This window comes from Chinchilla lanigera, unplaced genomic scaffold (genome assembly GCF_000276665.1).
Source record: "Chinchilla lanigera isolate Chin_1 unplaced genomic scaffold, ChiLan1.0 scaffold00008, whole genome shotgun sequence".
NCBI classification, from domain to species: domain Eukaryota; kingdom Metazoa; phylum Chordata; class Mammalia; order Rodentia; family Chinchillidae; genus Chinchilla; species Chinchilla lanigera.
The window spans coordinates 27,262,321-27,281,277 of record NW_004955409.1 but is presented as its reverse complement, the minus strand read 5'-3'; the positions used below and the strand labels follow the sequence as shown (position 1 = coordinate 27,281,277).

General features: G+C 39.1%; 1 protein-coding gene across 1 annotated transcript in view; it reads left to right on the top strand.

Moving 5' to 3' along the window:
• Npas3 (neuronal PAS domain protein 3) overlaps positions 1-18,957 on the top strand; it is an 840,673-nt gene that overhangs the window by 694,005 nt on the left and 127,711 nt on the right. The window contains exon 6 of the mRNA XM_005377169.2: positions 14,974-15,148. Within this exon, the coding sequence (XP_005377226.1) occupies positions 14,974-15,148 (175 nt within the window). The remainder of the gene's footprint in view (positions 1-14,973; positions 15,149-18,957) is intronic.

Sequence of the window (18,957 nt, the reverse complement as noted above, 5' to 3'; positions counted from 1 at the left end):
TTATAGTCTCAAATTCATGGAGCAAGCCATTTTCATTTCCTCTACAAGTATGATATTTTTAATCACAGGAGATGAAAGTTAGTTGGAAAAAATTTTTCCTACACCACATATTAAAAAAGAGAGGGAAAAAGTTGAGAAAAAGGAAGCTAGTATCTTTTTTGTCTGTCTCTACATTACTACCTTCCCCAATCCAGGTTGCTGTACTAACATTGTCTTCTATACTATTGTCAAGTGGAGTTCCTGTAGATTTATTTTTCACATGAAATTTTTCAAATACACAAGTATTAATTACGTATATTATGTAAGAATGAGGTTAGTGCTACCCTTGCAGTTGGGCAGCAGAGGGAGGGAGGGTTCACACACTGGTTGCACCCTGTTGCCCAGGAGGGATGTCACACTGACTGCAGGAGGTGATAGAAACTCTGACTTCTCCAGGCAAATATTGCTGCTTACTCCAAGTGCACACTCCTCAAAGCTCCTACAAAGCTTAGGTATTGATTTCCAACCGTGCACCTTTCCCATGTCTCAGCCTGAAAAGTCAGCGAGCCTTGTGCACACTCCCCCGACCACACTTCCCTTCACCTTTGAGGCCTCCACTCTGGCAAAAGTAGCCAGTGTGACAATTAAGGAGAACTGTGTATGTACTTAGGACACTTTTAAGTGTTCTCTTCTTTTTTCCCCATTACAGAACCAGGTAACAAGTCTCTACAAGGTAACAAGCTAAAAAGTAGATAGACAAAAGTGACTTATCCCACCTCCCTCCAGACAGGGGCTGGGGGAATAAGAAAAGCTGATAAACTTCTGCTTCCCAGGGTAATGCTTAAACCAGGGATTCACATTACACCTTTTTGATATCTTTGAATATTAATTGTGGCACCTTAACTAAATTGGTCCTTCTGTTTTTGTCTTTTTCTTCTGTTTTGAAAATATGATTCCGTATATCTTGAGATACTCTAGTGTGCCAATAGATCTAGTACTATGGTTCTCACACTACTTTGAACACTAAAATACTGTTGTATAACTTAAACCTCTTATAATGACCAAAGCCAAATAAAACATGCCAGTGCAAGGTGGCTCTAGGTGGGTTAAGGATGTGCCTCAGTGGTGTCAAATGGACTTCTTAACCTGGAGGCCTCAGGAAGGTTCAGAGAACCTGTAAATGTCAGAGGGAAGTTGGAAGAGGAACAAGCTATCCTTCTCACCAGAGACTCAAATGGTCCATGAGCTTTTGGATCTAAGCAGTTTTCTTTCATTCCAACATTAGGCATGTGTCCATCCCCCATTTGCTATAGTTTATTGATATTTTTCTGAGTCAATCTCAAGTGGTTTTGTTGAATTTATAATGGCTATGCCACACTTAAGACTTTTTAGTCTAAATCTTGGAAGACCAGAATTAATAGCCCAAGCGTGGACTTCTGTTAATAGAGAATGGACAAACCATCATATTGCTCTGGGACCTCAAACACTTAGACAATCCTTCTGAGCCATGCATTTCTCAGAAAAGTCATTGATTCAGTTACATGCTCGTTTGATTAGAATCTGTGTGGAGCATTGGCTATGCACCACAGGTTGTACCAGTGAGTCCGGCAGGATGGCTTCTGCCCTCAGCGACCCTAAGTCCAGTGAATGAATGCACAGTCACGCTCTGATGATTCACTGTATGCCAGATTTTCTTTGTAAGGACATTACCTTCATTATGTCTCTTAACTATGACAGCAAGATGGTGGGTGCCGTTATTATCTTTACGACTGAGGAAACACTAGAATAACTTACCCACCACAGGTGGATAATAGTTTGATCCCAGGCTATTTACCGCTAGACTTGACTTTCTCTAGAACTGACTCTAGAATTGACTAGGTAACCAATGCTATCTACAAGGAGCATGCAAAGATGAAACATAGCTCATTTTAAGGGGCTGAGGATTTAGCTCAACGGCACAGTGCCTACTTGGCAAGCGCAAGGTCGTGAGTTCAATTCCCGGTACTAGAAAAAAAAACATAGCTCATTTTGTCTCTAATTAGCCATAAAAATGGACCTCATATCCAAATATTCAACCAAATGCTCTAGTCCAAAAACTGTCTTACCTGTCTGGCTATCTTCAGAGGAAGCTTTTAAAATGTTCAACAGAAAAAACAGAAACTCACCAGTCATCTTAAATATAAGACTTCATTTCTAAATGATGCAGTTTAGATAAAAACAAAAGACTTAAAAGTAATTGTGGATAGTCACCCAACACTACAGTATACAAGGGCTGGCAGTAACTTCAACTAATAGGTTACCAAAAACACACCTCCTTTAATAATCTCTATCTCATTTAAGAAAGGAAAAAGGTAGCATTAGAGCGATATGACTCATTAGTGAATTGAAATTGAGAGTTTGTGGCTTTGTTTTATGTTTATGCTTGTGTAGTGTTGTGTAGACAATAAAATGGATGCTGAGAAAATCAAAAGAATGATCAATGGTAGAAACTAAAAGAGTCCCCAGGTATAAAGGAAATGGACTTTAGGAACGGGCAAACCCTATGCATTTCTCATGCGAGAAGGAAACCATCCCAGCTCTTCTCTGGGCTGCTTTCCCGAAGTTCAGAGTGGAGGGAGTTGTTCCACTGGGGAAACATGGATTACATAAGCAAACTCCATCACCTGTAAGTGGAATAGACTCTCTGTTCTAAGGTGTAGGAAGAAAAAACGTGGAGAAATACATACCTGGGAGCTCATAAAAATGGATGTAGCTTGCCCATTGCTTCATTAGGGTGAAGATGAATGGGTGAGCTCAGGAAGCCTGCTGTGTTCTCCGATGAAGTCCCTGATCCTCGTTACAGAGATGAGTATGAGCTCATAGTCTCAGGCAGCTAATTCTACAGGTCCAAGTCACCTCCATCAGCGCATTTTATACCTTTCATTTTTCATAACTTATTTATGAACACTAAAACTGTTACCTAGGAGGCACCGGTGTTCAGTTGTGGATAAAGATAGAGCTGCAATTGAGTGTTCACAAACACTTCCCATGAACCCTTGATTTGTCTTTGTTTTGATTGTGTTTCGTGTTTTGTATTCCTCTTGGTATGGGTAGTATGAACTTTCCCATTTGCAAAAGGGTTTAATCAACAGTAAATGTTTCCAATCAGATTAAACCCCCAAATACTTTAAGAGCCATGTATTTGTTCTGTCCTGCTTGATGCATTCATTTCATCTTGGTTCTGAAGGGCAGTGCAAAGCCGCAGATGTGGTAATGAATCCCCTGCAACAGGCAGGGGTGTTGATGGTTAACAGCAATGAATGCTTATCTAAAAGATTCTGGGTTCTTCCCCACAATACTTCCCTTTCTCCTCGACAAATCCAAAATGAGAAATCAGCTATGAGGCTGGTTTATTTGTCTTTGTTTTGAGGGCAGCACACTTGTAAGCTCTCGAAGGCAATCAATATAAGCAAACCCAGGTCTTTCAGGGGTCCTTAATTATATGTCTGAGAATGCATATGTATTCACATGTAATACTTGTGTTTCTGCAATATTTCCCCCCAGCCTTTTAGCTGACATGTGCTAAGACTCTTTGAAAGCAAAGAGTAACATCAAGAATGTAACAGGCAAATGCACAATGAGCTGTTAAATATGATGGCAAAATATTTTTTAAAAATTTAAAAGCTTCAGTCGGTATGATCAGTAAAAGAAGAAGAAGAAGAAGAAAAAAAAAAAAAAGACAGCCAGAAAACTGTCTATCATGTGATGAAATTTGACAGTAGGGATTATGGCTTTGATGGACCAGAACAGCTAATAGAAGAAGCTGACATTTTTGAAACCCTGCTAATTAAGGGTTCCTTCCTTAATATTAAAATAAAGTCTTTGTCTGGGTTTTATGGTTGGAGAATCAGGTGTTTTCATTAATATATGCCAGTCAGTCTTAATAAGCTTGGAGGGCAGAGGAAGTTATTATTGAGTGACCTTCTACAAAATAAGCATGTTGCTAAGGGCTCCAACCCTGCCCCGTTCAGACTGATGAATCTCATTTCCAATGCAAAAGCTTCACAAGAAATCCAAGTATTCTCTGTGCAATCACAGAAAATAATCCTTGTGTCTCTTGTAATGTCCAGAATTGCCACTTACTACACTACTACTGTACAATGAATATTACAATACATATTATTTTTCTACCACAATTGTCTACATTTCTGAATTGCCCAGAATAGAAAAACTTATTGTGAAGACACTTGTATTGAAAAGTCAGCTCATTTTAATACTTTTCAAATAGTCATCTACTCTGTTCATGAATTATAATGCTCAGAATACATCTGACAATACTGGCTTTGAAAAGGAGATATGTCTATATTATTACATATTCATTTTCAAATAGATTTCAAACAGATTTTAAACCATTCATTGAAATTCATTGAAATGATAAATTCACAGTTGGATTTTGATTGACTCTTAATCCAATTTTACTTTTGATAAATTTTCACCCCCTCTTCCCACCCACCCCCAACTGTTCTCAATCAATGTATTTTGTGCTCTTCTGTTGCTTTTTAAAACCAACCTGATAGGTTATGGTAAAACTGGAAAGTTTTGATAAACACATAGAAAGCTTTTCAAAAAAAAATTGGTAAATTAAATTAAAACCATAAAGCAGCATACTGTAGCTGGCTAATTTCAAATGTAGGCTTCATGGTAGAAGTGTTCATGGTAGCTGGGAACAACCCTGAACAAAGTTTTGAAAAAGTCTTCCAATTACCAAGCCATACCGCCATCACTAGATGACATGGAAACGTGGAGAACAATGAGGTATTTGGGATAGTAGGTCACATATTGTAATGTTTTGTGTTTGCCAAACTGAAAGACTGAGCACTGAAGTGCTCCTCATCTTGAGCTCTTTCTGTCTGTCCTAGGAAGAGAAGCTGGGTTATGTCACAGTTGATGGACATATCACCAGGTAGAAAGAAAACAGACAAGCCTACTTTGGTGAAAAAAGAAGGAAGAAACTAGATTAAAAATTGCAAAGTGCACCTTGGATTTTGTGCTCATGTATGGGGGGAAAAAAGTCATCCATCATAAGCTGAGTTCTTTTGAGTGTGTCAGATACGGGAACAAATGAGAGGAGAATCTTAGACCCAGGGCTTAACATGTAGGACAAAAGTGGGTTCAAAGTGTGGCAATTTTTCAACCTGTGTCTTCATCAAAACAACTGTCTTTGAGATACAGACTTGTAAGGAAAATGAGATAATGACATTTGCTATAAATGATTATTTAAGTGGTTCCTCGGTATTTAATAAGGAAGGATAGTTAATGAACAGCAGCATAGACCCATCATCTTAGGAGCAATGTCAATCCCTTAGTGTTTACTGAGCCTCTACTAAATGCTTTCCCAAAGTTGTAGATACAATCAGAGAATAGTGGAGCGCACCACTACTACCTTTGTAAGTTCCAGTATAGTTAGGGCCCGACTGTGTTTTAGATTGCACCCTTCTTTTAACCTAAGTCAAATATCTTCTCTCATTCTCTCCTCTGTGTGGGACTAGAATGGGAGTCGCCATCCCAGATGCTTTTGGTTCGCCTCTGGACACATCCATTCCAGTGTGGCTTGTGAATGAAGCTATCTGCATCATTCAAATACTTCTTTAAAGTGCAGAAACTTGGGCTCTACCTTCGGCTGATGAAGCCATACTCTCTAGGAGCCCACGGCTGCATTTTAAGGAAATCACAAAGGGATCTAGAGAAATGTAAGTAGCAGTGATCTAAAATGCTCAGGTCACAAATCAGTCATAGGTAATGTCATGTTGTCATATATGCTATCATATCATTTGACTTTGTGTTTGCCTTATCTCTTCAAAATAGATTGCAAACTCCTTGGCACCAGGTGCTGAGGTTTAATTTTTTTATCTACACAACCCCAAAAGTAGTCTTGCAGAGAACAAATAGTATTTGATTGGCTGATTGGTTAAAATCTACAATATCAGGGGGCTGGGGATTTAGCTCAGCGGCAAAAGCGCCTGCCTGGCAAGCACAAGGTCGTGAGTTCGGTTCCCGGTACCGGAGAAAAACAAAAAAAAAAAAAAAAAAAAATCTACAATATCAGTTTTTAAAGCTAAAGACACTCCTGTGTTTATATTTTATTCTCTTACACCTCTTGTCACTTTCTTGTTACCTTCATGGTATTCTATTGCTTTATCTTCTCCTCCAGGGTTTCTTAGTTCCAGAGCAGCAGTGTCCAACAGAATCATTGCGTACTACATGCGTAATTAAAATTTTTTCAGTTGCCACAGTTCAGAGATTAAAAGCAAACAAGTGAAATTAATAGTGTGATATTCTTATGCAATCTCACCTATCCAAAATATATAAAGTCTTTGAAACTTGGCTTTAATTTATACTTAGAGCACGTTACATTTCAGAACAGCCATGTTCCAACTTCTCAGTAGTGGAAGTTGGCTTTTGCTACCATAGTGGGTAGCATGGCTTTTCAGAATACTCATGGATAAACAGCATGCATCTCTACAATCTCTGAAATGAAATGCCAAATTATATGTGTGTAACTAGAGCATTTTTCTGATGAGACACAACATCATTGTCTCAGAGGGGGTTGCTCTCCTACCACCACTCAACTCCCCTGCAAAATATTTTAAGAGCGCACACACACACACAGTCTGCTTCTAGCCTCTGGAATGCCTCATTTCTTTTGACCAATTTTCTCTACTTGCCAGTTCTATTTACATTCTCTATTGTAACAGGAGTAACTCGCAGTCTGTTATTAAACAGTTGTGAATTTAACTTATTCCTTTAAAATAGCACCTAGAGAGTGCTTAGGGTATTGACTTGTTTCATAGAAAATAACCTCAAACACCACCACAGTTAGTAGTTACAATGGTTGAAATAAAATAGCAGTATACAAGCCTTTTTCTTATGGTAATTCAGTAGAAATAAATTCTGCACCAGGGCCAGAGATCCTACACAGCATTCAGAAGCTTCCCAAGATTTGCTTAAAAATATCAACAGGGAAGAGCTGATAATTAGTCACAACATGAAGAATTTTACTCCTCCTTGTTCTTTTCATTGACATAGGCTAACCATTCATTTTCTACAGTGGCTAAAATAGTGTAGTAATACTTTGCGGTTTTCTTCAATAGGATTTTTTAAGAACCCTCAACAGCCACATGGAAAGGGGCCATCAGTTATTTCAAATAAGGCTGCTATGGCATTTGCATAATGTTCCAGTTTAAGAAACCAAGATGTCAGTTGAGCAAGAGCCTCCTTTTGATTGGCTTTCTCTTAAACATAAAGGATTCATGAGGTGTACGGACAAATAATCTTTATTAAACCTTGCTGGTTTTACTTCTTTGTGTGACTAAGCTCCTATGATGTCATTAATCTTCATGAAGTAGCCCCTTTAAAAACAATCAGGAATGATAAGCTATCATTCATGTGCATTTTAGTATTTATTATTTTGTGCATTAACCATGTCCAAAGTTTTAGTCAGATAAACCCTGTTGTTATACCGTGATTAAAATAAAATCACCCTATGGAACTTGCAAAAGCCAAATGGAAAAGTCCTCTCTAAATCATTGTAGCTTTCCTAATAGTAAGTTATCTTTCTTTAAAATAAAGAGGCTGTTAAGAATCAGGTAAAGATTTAAATTTCAATCTTACAAACATTTCCCATTTTTCTTATTCAGATGATCAAATGAAAGAAAAGGATAAAATTAACTATAAGAACAATAAAAAATTAAACAAAAAATGAGATGTACTGATACCGAAGACTGTCTGCTGCATAATATGTGTCTCAATGTGGATCCAGATTTAAATGACAAATATTGAACCATGTAAAATTTGAGGATAATGGATTAACTATGGCAATATCATGTATTTTATGTTGATTGGTCTCCTTACTACCAAGGTAATAAAGAAGCTTTGAAAGTGACATCTTACTATTCGTTTGATCTTCAGAAAAGAGAGATTAACTCCAGTTACTTTTGAGATTGTTAATGCTGCCTTCTCGGCGTCATTTCACTTTTTACTATGATGTAACCTCCAATGGCATCCTTTTTGCCTTCCCAGCCCTGTGATAAATACTAAAAAGTTGGCCTTTCCTGCCCTACAGACACTTTAAAACTTTACAACTATAGGAACCTTGTAAAACAAGGTTTTAAATTTTTCTGATTTAGTCGCTTTCACAAATCCCTGGGCTCATTCCTGTGATGTAATGTCCCCGCAGTATTAAGGCATTCTCCAGGTTCTTCTTTTAACTGGTATCATTTAATGAAAGGAAAAGAATACTGACATATCAAAACTATTCTAAAAGCCCTGCTTCCATAAGATGTTGTAATGAAGGTATCCCTAAACCAAGAGTATAAGAAAATTTTCAATATAACATATAATATATATTTTAGGAAAAAATTGGAGAAACCTTAAATAGTTTACAAATTCATATTTTACATAGATTTCTTTTCTATAAGCATTTAAGCATGCTCAGTTGTAACCTGGGTCTGTAGAATAACCCACCTAATATTTTTTAATATTTGGCAATCAGTGTTATACTGGTCAATGCTCCTGTTGGAAATGATAGTCATACAGATAGACATACCGTGGCAAATGAATGTGCCCAAGTCTGAGTCAGTATTGTGATTTGTTCTTTATTTGCTCTTTCATTCCATTTCTCCAACAGTATGCCTTTTCTTTCTTCCTCTCTGAGAAGGAAGAGATGCCATGAACTTACCTGCTGGCACTTCCTAATGTAAGTTCGGGCCTGGGTATGAAGTGTGCCTTTGGACGCTGTCATTGCTGATACTCCAGGGGTCATAGAAAAGTACAAGTATAAAAATAAATAACCTGTAGTTGCCCCGACTCATTCCCACAGGTATCAAAATGTTTATTTCTGAAGATAAAATAAACATATGATGTGGCATCTTTTAGCTCAAATTGTTCTAAAGGAAAGCTCTGTTAATGTGTCTGTAAAAAGCAAGTAGGTTCATTTTCTTATTTGATGACATGGAAAGGATTTTTCATTCTACCTCATCGTTCTGATATAGAGCCTTTCTTTATTCTTGTTCTACTAATTTATACACGTATTTCTGTAACAGACCCGGTGCTTTTATGTGTTTTTCTTCAGATAAGTCAGCAAATACATAGAATGAGACAGAGCAGTAAAGAACATCAAGTTTCTGTCAAAACAGTTCATAAATATTCAGTAGAGTTTTCTGCAATATGTAGGAAGTTGTGAAGATGGCATTAAGATACCAGTAAATCCAAAGAAAACCTATACTAATCAAGCTATCATATCGTATTATATTTTATTCTCTTATCACTTTATTATCCTTCAGTAACATAAATGTGACCCTCCCCCCCCCAAGAAAAAACAACAAATCCTAACCTGCTGTGTTGAGATAGAATTTGTAACTTATCCGGGGTCAGGATTGTCTAACCAGGATGTCAGAGTCTCTTGGTAGACGTGAAAGCCCAACCTGAGAGTTAGATTTCCAGACCACTTACCACCAGCATAGTCCTTTCTCAGGAATGACCTTCAGCTCGAATACTGCTGACCTCCCCTGTGGGAATAGGCCTGGCTACGAAAGGACTCCAGAAAACGGGATTCACCAAGAGCACCTGCAGTCCTGTCTGCAACCTGGATGCCCTTGAGAAATTAACAAAAAACAAAACACTGTCTTACAAAAAAAGTTAGGATAGTCTATCTTAAATGGTGGGTTGTGAATGACCTGTTTTAGCAGATAAAAATCAACTTCACATGACTCCTAAGACTGAAATACTTTACAGAAACAAATACCTTAAAATAGGTTTACGATCTTTCTTTATAAAAGTGTCCCCTCAAGTGGTTCCAATATGGACGTGACTCACAATATCACTGCGTGGTCCTCATTTGTACCAAACCCTTTCAATCAAAGAGGCACTGAATTCAATGAGTTGCACTGTTAGTACATCGCTGTAGTTAACAAGTATTGCTCACTGTGGGGGGCCAAGCAAAGGCTATTGACATGCTTGCTTGATGTATGAAAAGACAAATTAGTTCCCCATCCTATCTACCAGCAGGGTACAGTGACCTGACATGGAAAAGTCAACTCAAACCACTTATAATATATTTACATTTTTTTCTAGGAAACTTCAGAGTTTCCAAATCAACTGTGCCTAGTGTGCAAATCACAGGCAAACTGACAGAACATGAAATACATTTGAGGAGAGCTACGCCGGTGAGCTGTGCTATAGGCAGTACCAGGTGGCACTTGCAGCTGGGTGTGTCCTGCAGGAGTCTATAGTAGCACTGGGTGGGGAAAGCCAGGACGAAACAGCTTAGACACAGCACTGGCTCTTGATGTGACTGCTTCTCGCTGGTTGCCTGTCTGCCTTTCCTGATGCATTCTCACCTCTTTTGAAACACACTAAGAGACCCAGGAGAGCCATTTCTCGGTTAGTATCGCTCATTTGGAGTAAAGTTGGACCTGGAAATAGTTTTGTGTCCTCTTTTTGTCCTGGGGAAACCATCCCAAAGGTCTATGTCTTCATTTCAGTAAACAGAATGTTTTTTTAAAACTATCATATATAGAGATTGAGTTTACTATGAAGCTAAGAGATGCTCTCATTTGCCTGGAATGCAATTTGCACTGATCAGAACATGCCACTGAGGGGAAAATTGTACTTTTGCTTTGTGGACATCACAATGAAGGATTAAAAATAGGATCAATAATTAATACCAAGTGAAATTTATCTAAATTTCTACTGTTGGTGACTTGAGATAGCTAAGAAATACTTTTTATGGGGCTATTTTACAATTCAAATTTAATATATTATGATGCCATATTGTAATTCATTTTACAAAGTAAATCTACAATGTTAATGTCATCAATAATATTTAAAAACGTACTTAAACTTGTCCACATCAATGATAAAGCAACTTTTTTTCAGGCCTAGATGCCCATCCTTTATTCATTTTACAAATTTTGTTATAGGCCACCCACTCACAGGGCAAGTAATCAGGGAGAAAGTTTGGGGAAAGTTAAGAACTGAGGATTTGGTGTTAAATTAACAGTGGTTTGGAGTTCTGTTCATTTATTTATTTTGTTCTTGGAACAAACATGAAGTTTGCTCAGCAAGTAAAAGACTCCTTCCTGGTCTTTTTTTTTTTTTTTTTTTGGTTTCTTGAGACAGGGTCTTGCTATGTAATTCAGGCTGGCCCTGAACTCACTATGTAGCCAAGGCTGGCCTTGAACTTACAGCAATCCTCCTGACTCAGCCTCCTGAGTGCTGGGATTATAGGCATGCACCATCAGGCCCGGCCCAGTCTCAGTTTCTGTTTTTTGTCCCAAAATTTAGTGGCAGGAAATATAAATGCAGTATTCTTTACCTAGTCAACCTTCATCAGAGTGAGAGAAAAAAGAAAACAGGGTTAAAAGACAAATGTAGGGGACTAAAACTTAGCCATCTGGGCTCACAGGCTTTCTCTCCTACCACTTAAATAGCTGGATAAACTTGCAAAAGCACTGTAACTTCCTAGAAGTGTGGCGTTTTCACCAGTTAAATAAGGGATATTAATAGATGGTTTCTAAGTTCTCAGCCAGCTCTAAAATTTAATTAACAGGCAAGCAGTATGAGAAATGTTGAAATTGTTAGGTAAATGTACAACGTGGTTATGACAGTGATGATGATTGCAAGTAGACTTTCATCTGCCCCTACATCTAATTTTGTTTACAACACCTGCTTTTGTCCAAGAATCCAACAGCAAAGCATCTTCAGCTTTGGAGGACTGGCAGACCACGTGCCTCAGCCTCCTGGCTTCAGTGCTCACTGTTCTCCCCCACGTTAAGAGGAGGACTGCAGGGTAAGAGGAGCTCAGAGCTCCCTGCTCAGCTGCTGTGGCTGCACGTGCTCCCACCTGAGAGGTAACAACGTGAGCCAGCTGACTTCAGACCAAATTCTACCTCCTCCGCTGGCCTTTTCCAATATTTCAGTTCTTCTTTGAAATGAGGATGAATGTAACAACTCCAATGATTGTTAGCAAGATTCATCAAAGCAAAGCACAAAAAGTACCTGCCCACAGTAGATAGCTGCTAATATTGTTATCACTGTAATTGAGGCTCAAAACACATATCACCCTTGGACCCCCAGGTGATGTTTCAAAGTGATGACAAATACCCAGAATTACAGGGGGAGGTACATTTCTCTGTCATTCATCTTATCCAACAAACAGCAACAAGAGCAGACATTTTGAAGCACTTCTTTCTCATAAAGTGATTTCCTCTGCACAGTTTCAGTGAATTTTTAAAATGGGGCTGTGGGCCAGGTGAAGCACGTCTTGCTTCCGTCCCAGTTCTTGGGGCCAGTGCCTTTGTACCATTCACTGCCAAGGAAGGGTGCTCAGGGAAAGCCGCGCATGGGCACGCAATGCAAGTGGAGCCCCAAAGCCCTACAAGGCAGCAATTTCAAAATAATAAATAAATAAGTCAAAGAAAAACTACATATGTAAAAAGTATGCCACTTAAGAAAAAAATATCTGAAAAATAATAAGCTTTTAACAAATCCCAGCTGCTACTATTATCATAGTAATACGATAACAACAACAACAAAAAGAACAGCAATGCCACCAGTTTCAGAACAGGGGCCTGAAGCTCAGGGAGGTTATGAGTTGGCCAATGTCACACAGCTGAGGAGGGAAAGATTCTGGTATCAGATAGGTTATGACTTCAAGGAGCTTGTGCCTTTCACTCCATTGTGTTGCCCTAGAGACACGGAGACTACGACAGTGTTGCATTCTCAGTGGCAGCCTCTCCATCAGTGTTTGGCTTGGCGGTAACTTGGAGGAGAATCCCAGGAGCACACTGCAAGAGAAAGTCCCCACTGTGCCGTAACACAGCATGGTACATTGTGACTCAGTCTTGGTCTCCTTGTGCCGCACTCAGGATGTGATTTCCAGGAAAGAAAGTGCCTGTACCTCCAAGCACATCAGGAGAAAGAGTAACCTATTCTCTTCCCGATGAGGCTGGCTTACATGCACATTCAATACCAGCACCCTTAATAAAAGCCTATTTTATCTCCCACTTGTCATCTTATCACAACCTGTGATCCGTGCCAAAAAGAGCATTGAAGTCTCAAAGAAAAACATTAGAGTTGGAGAAAAATGACAAAAAATATTTATTAAAGTACCGCAATTGGATTCTATGTAAAATGAGCGACTTCCTCATATTCACTAATCCCCAAACAAAATAACCATCAAGAAATATTAAAACACACATTTTATTAGTTTCATTTAATTTCTTAATTGCTCAAAGTCAGTTTACCCATTTATTGCTGTGTGAAGCGCTTAGAGGCAAGGCGCACATTAAAGGGATTATTTCCATGTAATCCCCCCCTCCCAGAGGGTAGGAGCTGATCACTGTGAATCCCGATGTACTCTGTAACAATACCAAGTGGAGGAAATAGGCATTGTAAAATGATATAGTCAGGAGTCAGGTAATACAGTAGAAGAATGTAATTTAATAGCAAGAGAAAGTACCTCATTTTCAGTAAAACTTGTGAGCTCTTTTCAGGAATAGCTATTAACCAAACTGAATCTAGCCTCCTCTTCTTCTGCCTGTACCTCTGTTAATTGATAGATGTTGAAGATGTGTAGCCTGTTAAGATTTTAATCAAATAGTGTCTGGGAGTAGATGTGATCATCTTACCGGGACTTGGAGTTCTGAGGAGAATAATTGCTCTGAGTATTTCGCTGTCTGTGACAGCTCGCTCCCAGCCAGACTTCCTCCTTGGCAAGGGAGAGAGCGTAGGCACTCAGGCTGAATTTGGAGGGCAGAGCAAAGGAGGAGAAGGTAGCAAGGGGGCCAGGTAAATAGTGACCAAGAAACTTGTGACACTGTGATGTTCTGGCAGCTCCCGTGGCCCATCACAGCTGGCCAGAGATCATTAGGCTTCAAAAGACTAGGAAACCCATTAGTGACCCAGGGAAAAGCTTTTCCTTGTCCTATTGCTAATGCACCTCTCCCTGTTGTAGCACCTATAACCCAAGTACATTATGTTAGGAGCATTAGTGCCGTTCTTAGAGGAGATAACAGAGCATCAGAACAGTACAGAGGTAAGGCCCAGCCTGGCCAGCGACGTCTGCCCCCGAGACAGCTTGTGCCTCAAACACAGGGGTCAGGTCTGCCAGCCCAGAAAGAGGCAGAGCCTTGGTTCCAATAGCTCATGTGCATTCTCTACATTCAGAATCTCCCTCCCTCTCAGAGTACACAAAATAAAACACTGTTTAAAAAGCCCTCAAGGAGATTTGTACCATGTATTTTATTAGATTGAGGGCAAAACAAGCTGATACCAGCAGAAAAAAATGGCTGCTTCAGACCCCAGCTGACCTCTTTTGCATGGAAAATTCTCCATACGATTACAGAGCTAATGAGTAATATTTAATGAAAACATTATGCCTTTGCATATATTTGTAAGCAGCAGTTCCTACATTTAAATTCACATAGAAATAAGAGGATATGTGTAGAAACACATCTTGGAGGTAAGATGTGTTTTACCTCTGTATTTTAAAGAAATACTCTGTATTTTAAAGAAAATACCCGTCTGCTATCTCTGGCTGTTCCCATAGTTATTTTTATACAAAGCCCAAACTTTCAATAAGAAAACTGTAGAATCCAGTCAATCATCCGGTTGACACCAAACACACAAGTATTTGATGATGCGTGGATAAAACAGCTGAATGCAAGGCAGACTCGTCCACATTTCACAGAATGTTTTGGCTTTATGCAAACAACAGTGTATGAAGAGAAAAAAAAACTGGGCTAAACAATTGCTAAATAAATATATGTTTTTTAAAAAGCCTTTCTCTTTCAAGAACCCTGAGGCATTTGAAGATGAAGACTCAGAACTGGGGTTGCTTCTGGGACCTGAGTGTATTTCCTTTTCTGCTCAGAATCTGAATCACTGTGGTACTGAATTTGAACGTGGCAAAGCCTGTGACACCTGTCTTTCCCGCCCTTTCTCTTCCCTCTCCAGGTAGAGCTGACAGGCAGCAGCGTCTTTGACTATGTCCACCCTGGGGACCACGTGGAGATGGCAGAGCAGCTGGGCATGAAGCTTCCACCTGGGCGGGGTCTCCTCTCACAGGGCACCGCGGAGGATGGAGCCAGCTCAGCATCTTCTTCCTCTCAGTCAGAGACCCCTGAGCCAGGTGGGAATTGCAAGCCAGCGTGAGGGTTGGTGGGGAGGACCTTTACCGAGTGAGTGTGCTCAAGGTACCCATGTGTGAGGAGACTATAAACAGGTGTGAGGGTATTTAACAATTCCATGCAGCTTTCAGTCCCATGCAGTAATTAAATAAGGAAGAGATTTGAAAATAAGGAGACATTTTAATGAGTATAATCCAGAGATCTAATTTCAAACAATACGTAGAGAAAGTACTAGTTCCTTTAGTTCCTCTTTCAAATTACTAGAGGAAAACCTTCTGATTCAGAACACTTTCTTCCTTTTATTGTTACTGTGGCCAAATGCAATGCATTTATTTATTATTTGACAGACTCTATGGTAGAAGCATTTTGAATATTAGCTACTAGCGAATTAAAAGTATTAGGGATTTGCAGAAATCTTGGTTTCTTTCTTCTTTTTTTTTTCCTTAAGCATCAGAAGGTACTTGAAAGATGTGAGCAGATAAATTAAGGCTAAAAAGAAAACAGAAATGGCTACATTTTAAACTGCCTTTCCACCCTCAGTATTTAATTAGATCAATTGTATAGAGGAATGAACAGAGGTGACATTCCTCATTGGGATTCCTTCCAGGACTCTTATAGACTTTGCATTCAGAATGTTCCCATTTTCATTGTGTTGTACTGATGATAATTTAAGTATTAGGGGAAAATCCATTTATAAATTAAACAAAATGACTTGATATCCATCAGTCCCCTAGTTCATCAAGCTGTTCAAACACGGGGAAGATTGGCTGGTCGGCCTGGGTCTTCCGAGAGCGCTGGTAATTAGATCTGCGAAGGATTTATTCTTTGCTGATTGGGGCTTTAAATTAATTGAAGTTCCACATTTGTGGTTTTGTCCTTTTTGTACTTTTTTAGAGGAGATATTTCATATTCTTGTGTGGTGGAGTGCTTGGCCAAGCAGCAGTGGTTTAAATGTTAATTTTTCTCATGAGAAGTTTAAGATTTTTAATGAATCAAGGCCTGATTTGAAGTGCAAAGTTTTATTTGCTTACTTGGGAAATTATTTTCACACTCTTCAAAGATGCTTGTACTTTCCTTACTCTGTTGTTTTAAAACAGATTCCCAATACAAATGCATTTTATTAGAAAGAAAAATGGAAAAATCCTGTATTAAGGTTAGTATTAAAATAACGCTGCATACTTCAAGACAATAATTTGGCCTGCCTAGAAATAATCACAATGTGTTTGCTCACACAGAAGGACAAAAACCATATTTGCCTCCTTTGGAAATATTTTAACTTTACCTAGAAGCAATGTATGTTTCCTGATGGAAGTCACAGCAGATCCTAGGGCATGCATTATTGTATAGCTCCGGCAAGCATCCTTCTTCCCTTTGCCCCATGCATGAGAGAAGAAAATATTTAAACCTATTCTTTCTTTTACCCTTTAAAAATGAAAATAACTTTGTTCAGGGGGAAGTCATATATTCCTGTACCATAGCTCCCTGATTTTGCTGAATAGATAGGTCAGTGAGATCAGTGAAACTGTGTTTAGGCATTAGAACATTCATACCTGGGCATCTTTGAAAGCAGCAATGAAAATATTTTCTTGGGGCTGGGGATTTAGCTCAGCGGCAAAAGCGCCTGCCTGGCAAGCGCAAGGTCGTGAGTTCATTTCCCGGTACCAGAGAAAAACCAAAAAAAAAAAAAAAGAAAAAAAATTTTCTATTTCATTCTGGAGTTGGACTGAGGCCGCTTCTTTCTTCTTGATTCAAACATGCTCTGTGAAAGAACTGAAGTTTAAAAGCCTTTGTACAAAGGAAAGGCTTGAAAAAAAAGTGGCCTTTGTTTCTTGACTCACAAATTCTGAGTTTAGAAGGATCTTCTAGAACTTTTAATCCAAATTCCAACATAGGCAGCTGTTCCTACAGCACAACCAACAGGTACTCTTTCTCATCTCTGCTAGAACCTACCTCTGATAGGAAATTCATGAACTCACAAGGATGCCCAACTCACTGCTGAGCAGTTCTAATAGAAAGTGATTCTTTTTTTTCTTTTTGGTACCAGGAATCAAACTCAGGACCTTGTGCTTGCCAGGCAAGCACTGTGCCGCTGAGTTATATCCCCAGCCCTAGAAAATGGTTCTTGATTTGAATCCCAAACCTGCTTTGCTACAGCTTCACACCCTTAGGCCATGCTTCAGATTTGTTCCATCTTTCCTGTTATTATGGATTTTTTTTAATATGTGAAGTTATACACATCAAATCCTGGCTTCCTTCCACTTTCCCGCGCAGAGTATTCTGGGAATTCTATCACCACCACAATTTAGTAGTGTGTTCCTAAAAGCCTCGGCACCCTAGTCATCCTACCCTGCTGCACTTCAGTTTGTTGGGGACCCTCTAAAAATATGATTCTATGAACTGAACACCGCCCTCTAGACATGTTGTGGTTGATACAAAGCAGAAGGATTGTTGTCATTGTCAGTATAGATTACCATGCTGCTGTGAGTGCAGTTTAAGGTTGCGTTGGGTCCTGCTGGAAGCCAGATCATGCTGTTGATTCACATGGAACTTGATGTCTCTCCAAGCACAGGTTGAGGGTAACTTGTCATTTGACAGAGACTTTGGAGCCAAAGAAATTCATATCCTGTAAATCAGTTCTTCTGGGGTATCCTAGGCTAGAATCAAACTAAAACACCAAACCCAAATGGATGTATTAATATAAGAACTATGTGGGGCTGGTGATATGGCTCAGTGGCACAGAGCCTGCCTAGCAAGTGCAAGGTCTTGAGTTTGATTCCCAGTACCAGAAAAAAGAAGTCTCATAAATCCCATGCTTTGTATGAAGGACTTACATGCACACCTCTAGGTACATTGTCAGACTCAGTTCTAACAACTCAGTTCTAATTTTGTTTGTGGTTAACAGAGTACATTTGGCTGGACATCTGTCCTTTGCTCTAGCATTTAACATTAAACTGTGACTACAAGGTACTATAAATTTATCTGTGCTTCCTTCTCTATTTCCCCTGCTATCCTAGCTGGGAAGACTGAACACTCTGCTTTCTCCCTCCCTCAACAGCTCAGGCTCATTAGCTTTACTTGCATAGGAAAGGGCTCTCTTCCTGGATAGCAAGTGAGGCGCTCACCATTAGAGAAAGTCAAGCTCTCTGAGCCTTCAAAGTCTGCAATATTGGTTCCTTTCAATCTCTAGTATAAGAAAGCAATTAGATTGACTGCTCAAATACTAGAAAGCAGCGTAGGGTGCTACCTTGAAGGAAATATCTGCACTAATGCAGATGATTGCTCCAAGGGAATTACTTTAAAAGTTCATGTCAGGCACTACATCCCAAAGCCGCTTATGTTTCTTAAAAGCTGAAAGAATTTTAACAAGATTTCCTAATTCTTAATAACATGAAGGAACATTTTGAAGACTGTTGTTCAGTGCATCATAATCTTTTAAACTCTGATAAAACACAGATTCCTTTTTACATACTGGTGTAATTTGGTTAGAAAGGGGATATCAATGTATGGTTATTATGAAAATGAAAGGACTGGTAGGTGTGGAATTTTTTAGAAGTCCTGATGTGTTCAGTGTAGCATTACTAAATGACTGAAATCTAAATAACATTTGGCATTATAATAAAAGGAAATAAGTGACTAAACCAGAGTACAGGCAGTGATACTGCACCATAATAGGAATTCCATTTCTTTGAGCTGCCAGCACTGTGATTGTCTTATCTTGAATCAGCCTCAAGACAATGGGGGCAGGGAGTCTTTTGAATTGGCAGCAAATCCAAATCTTATATATATATATATAATATATATTATATATATA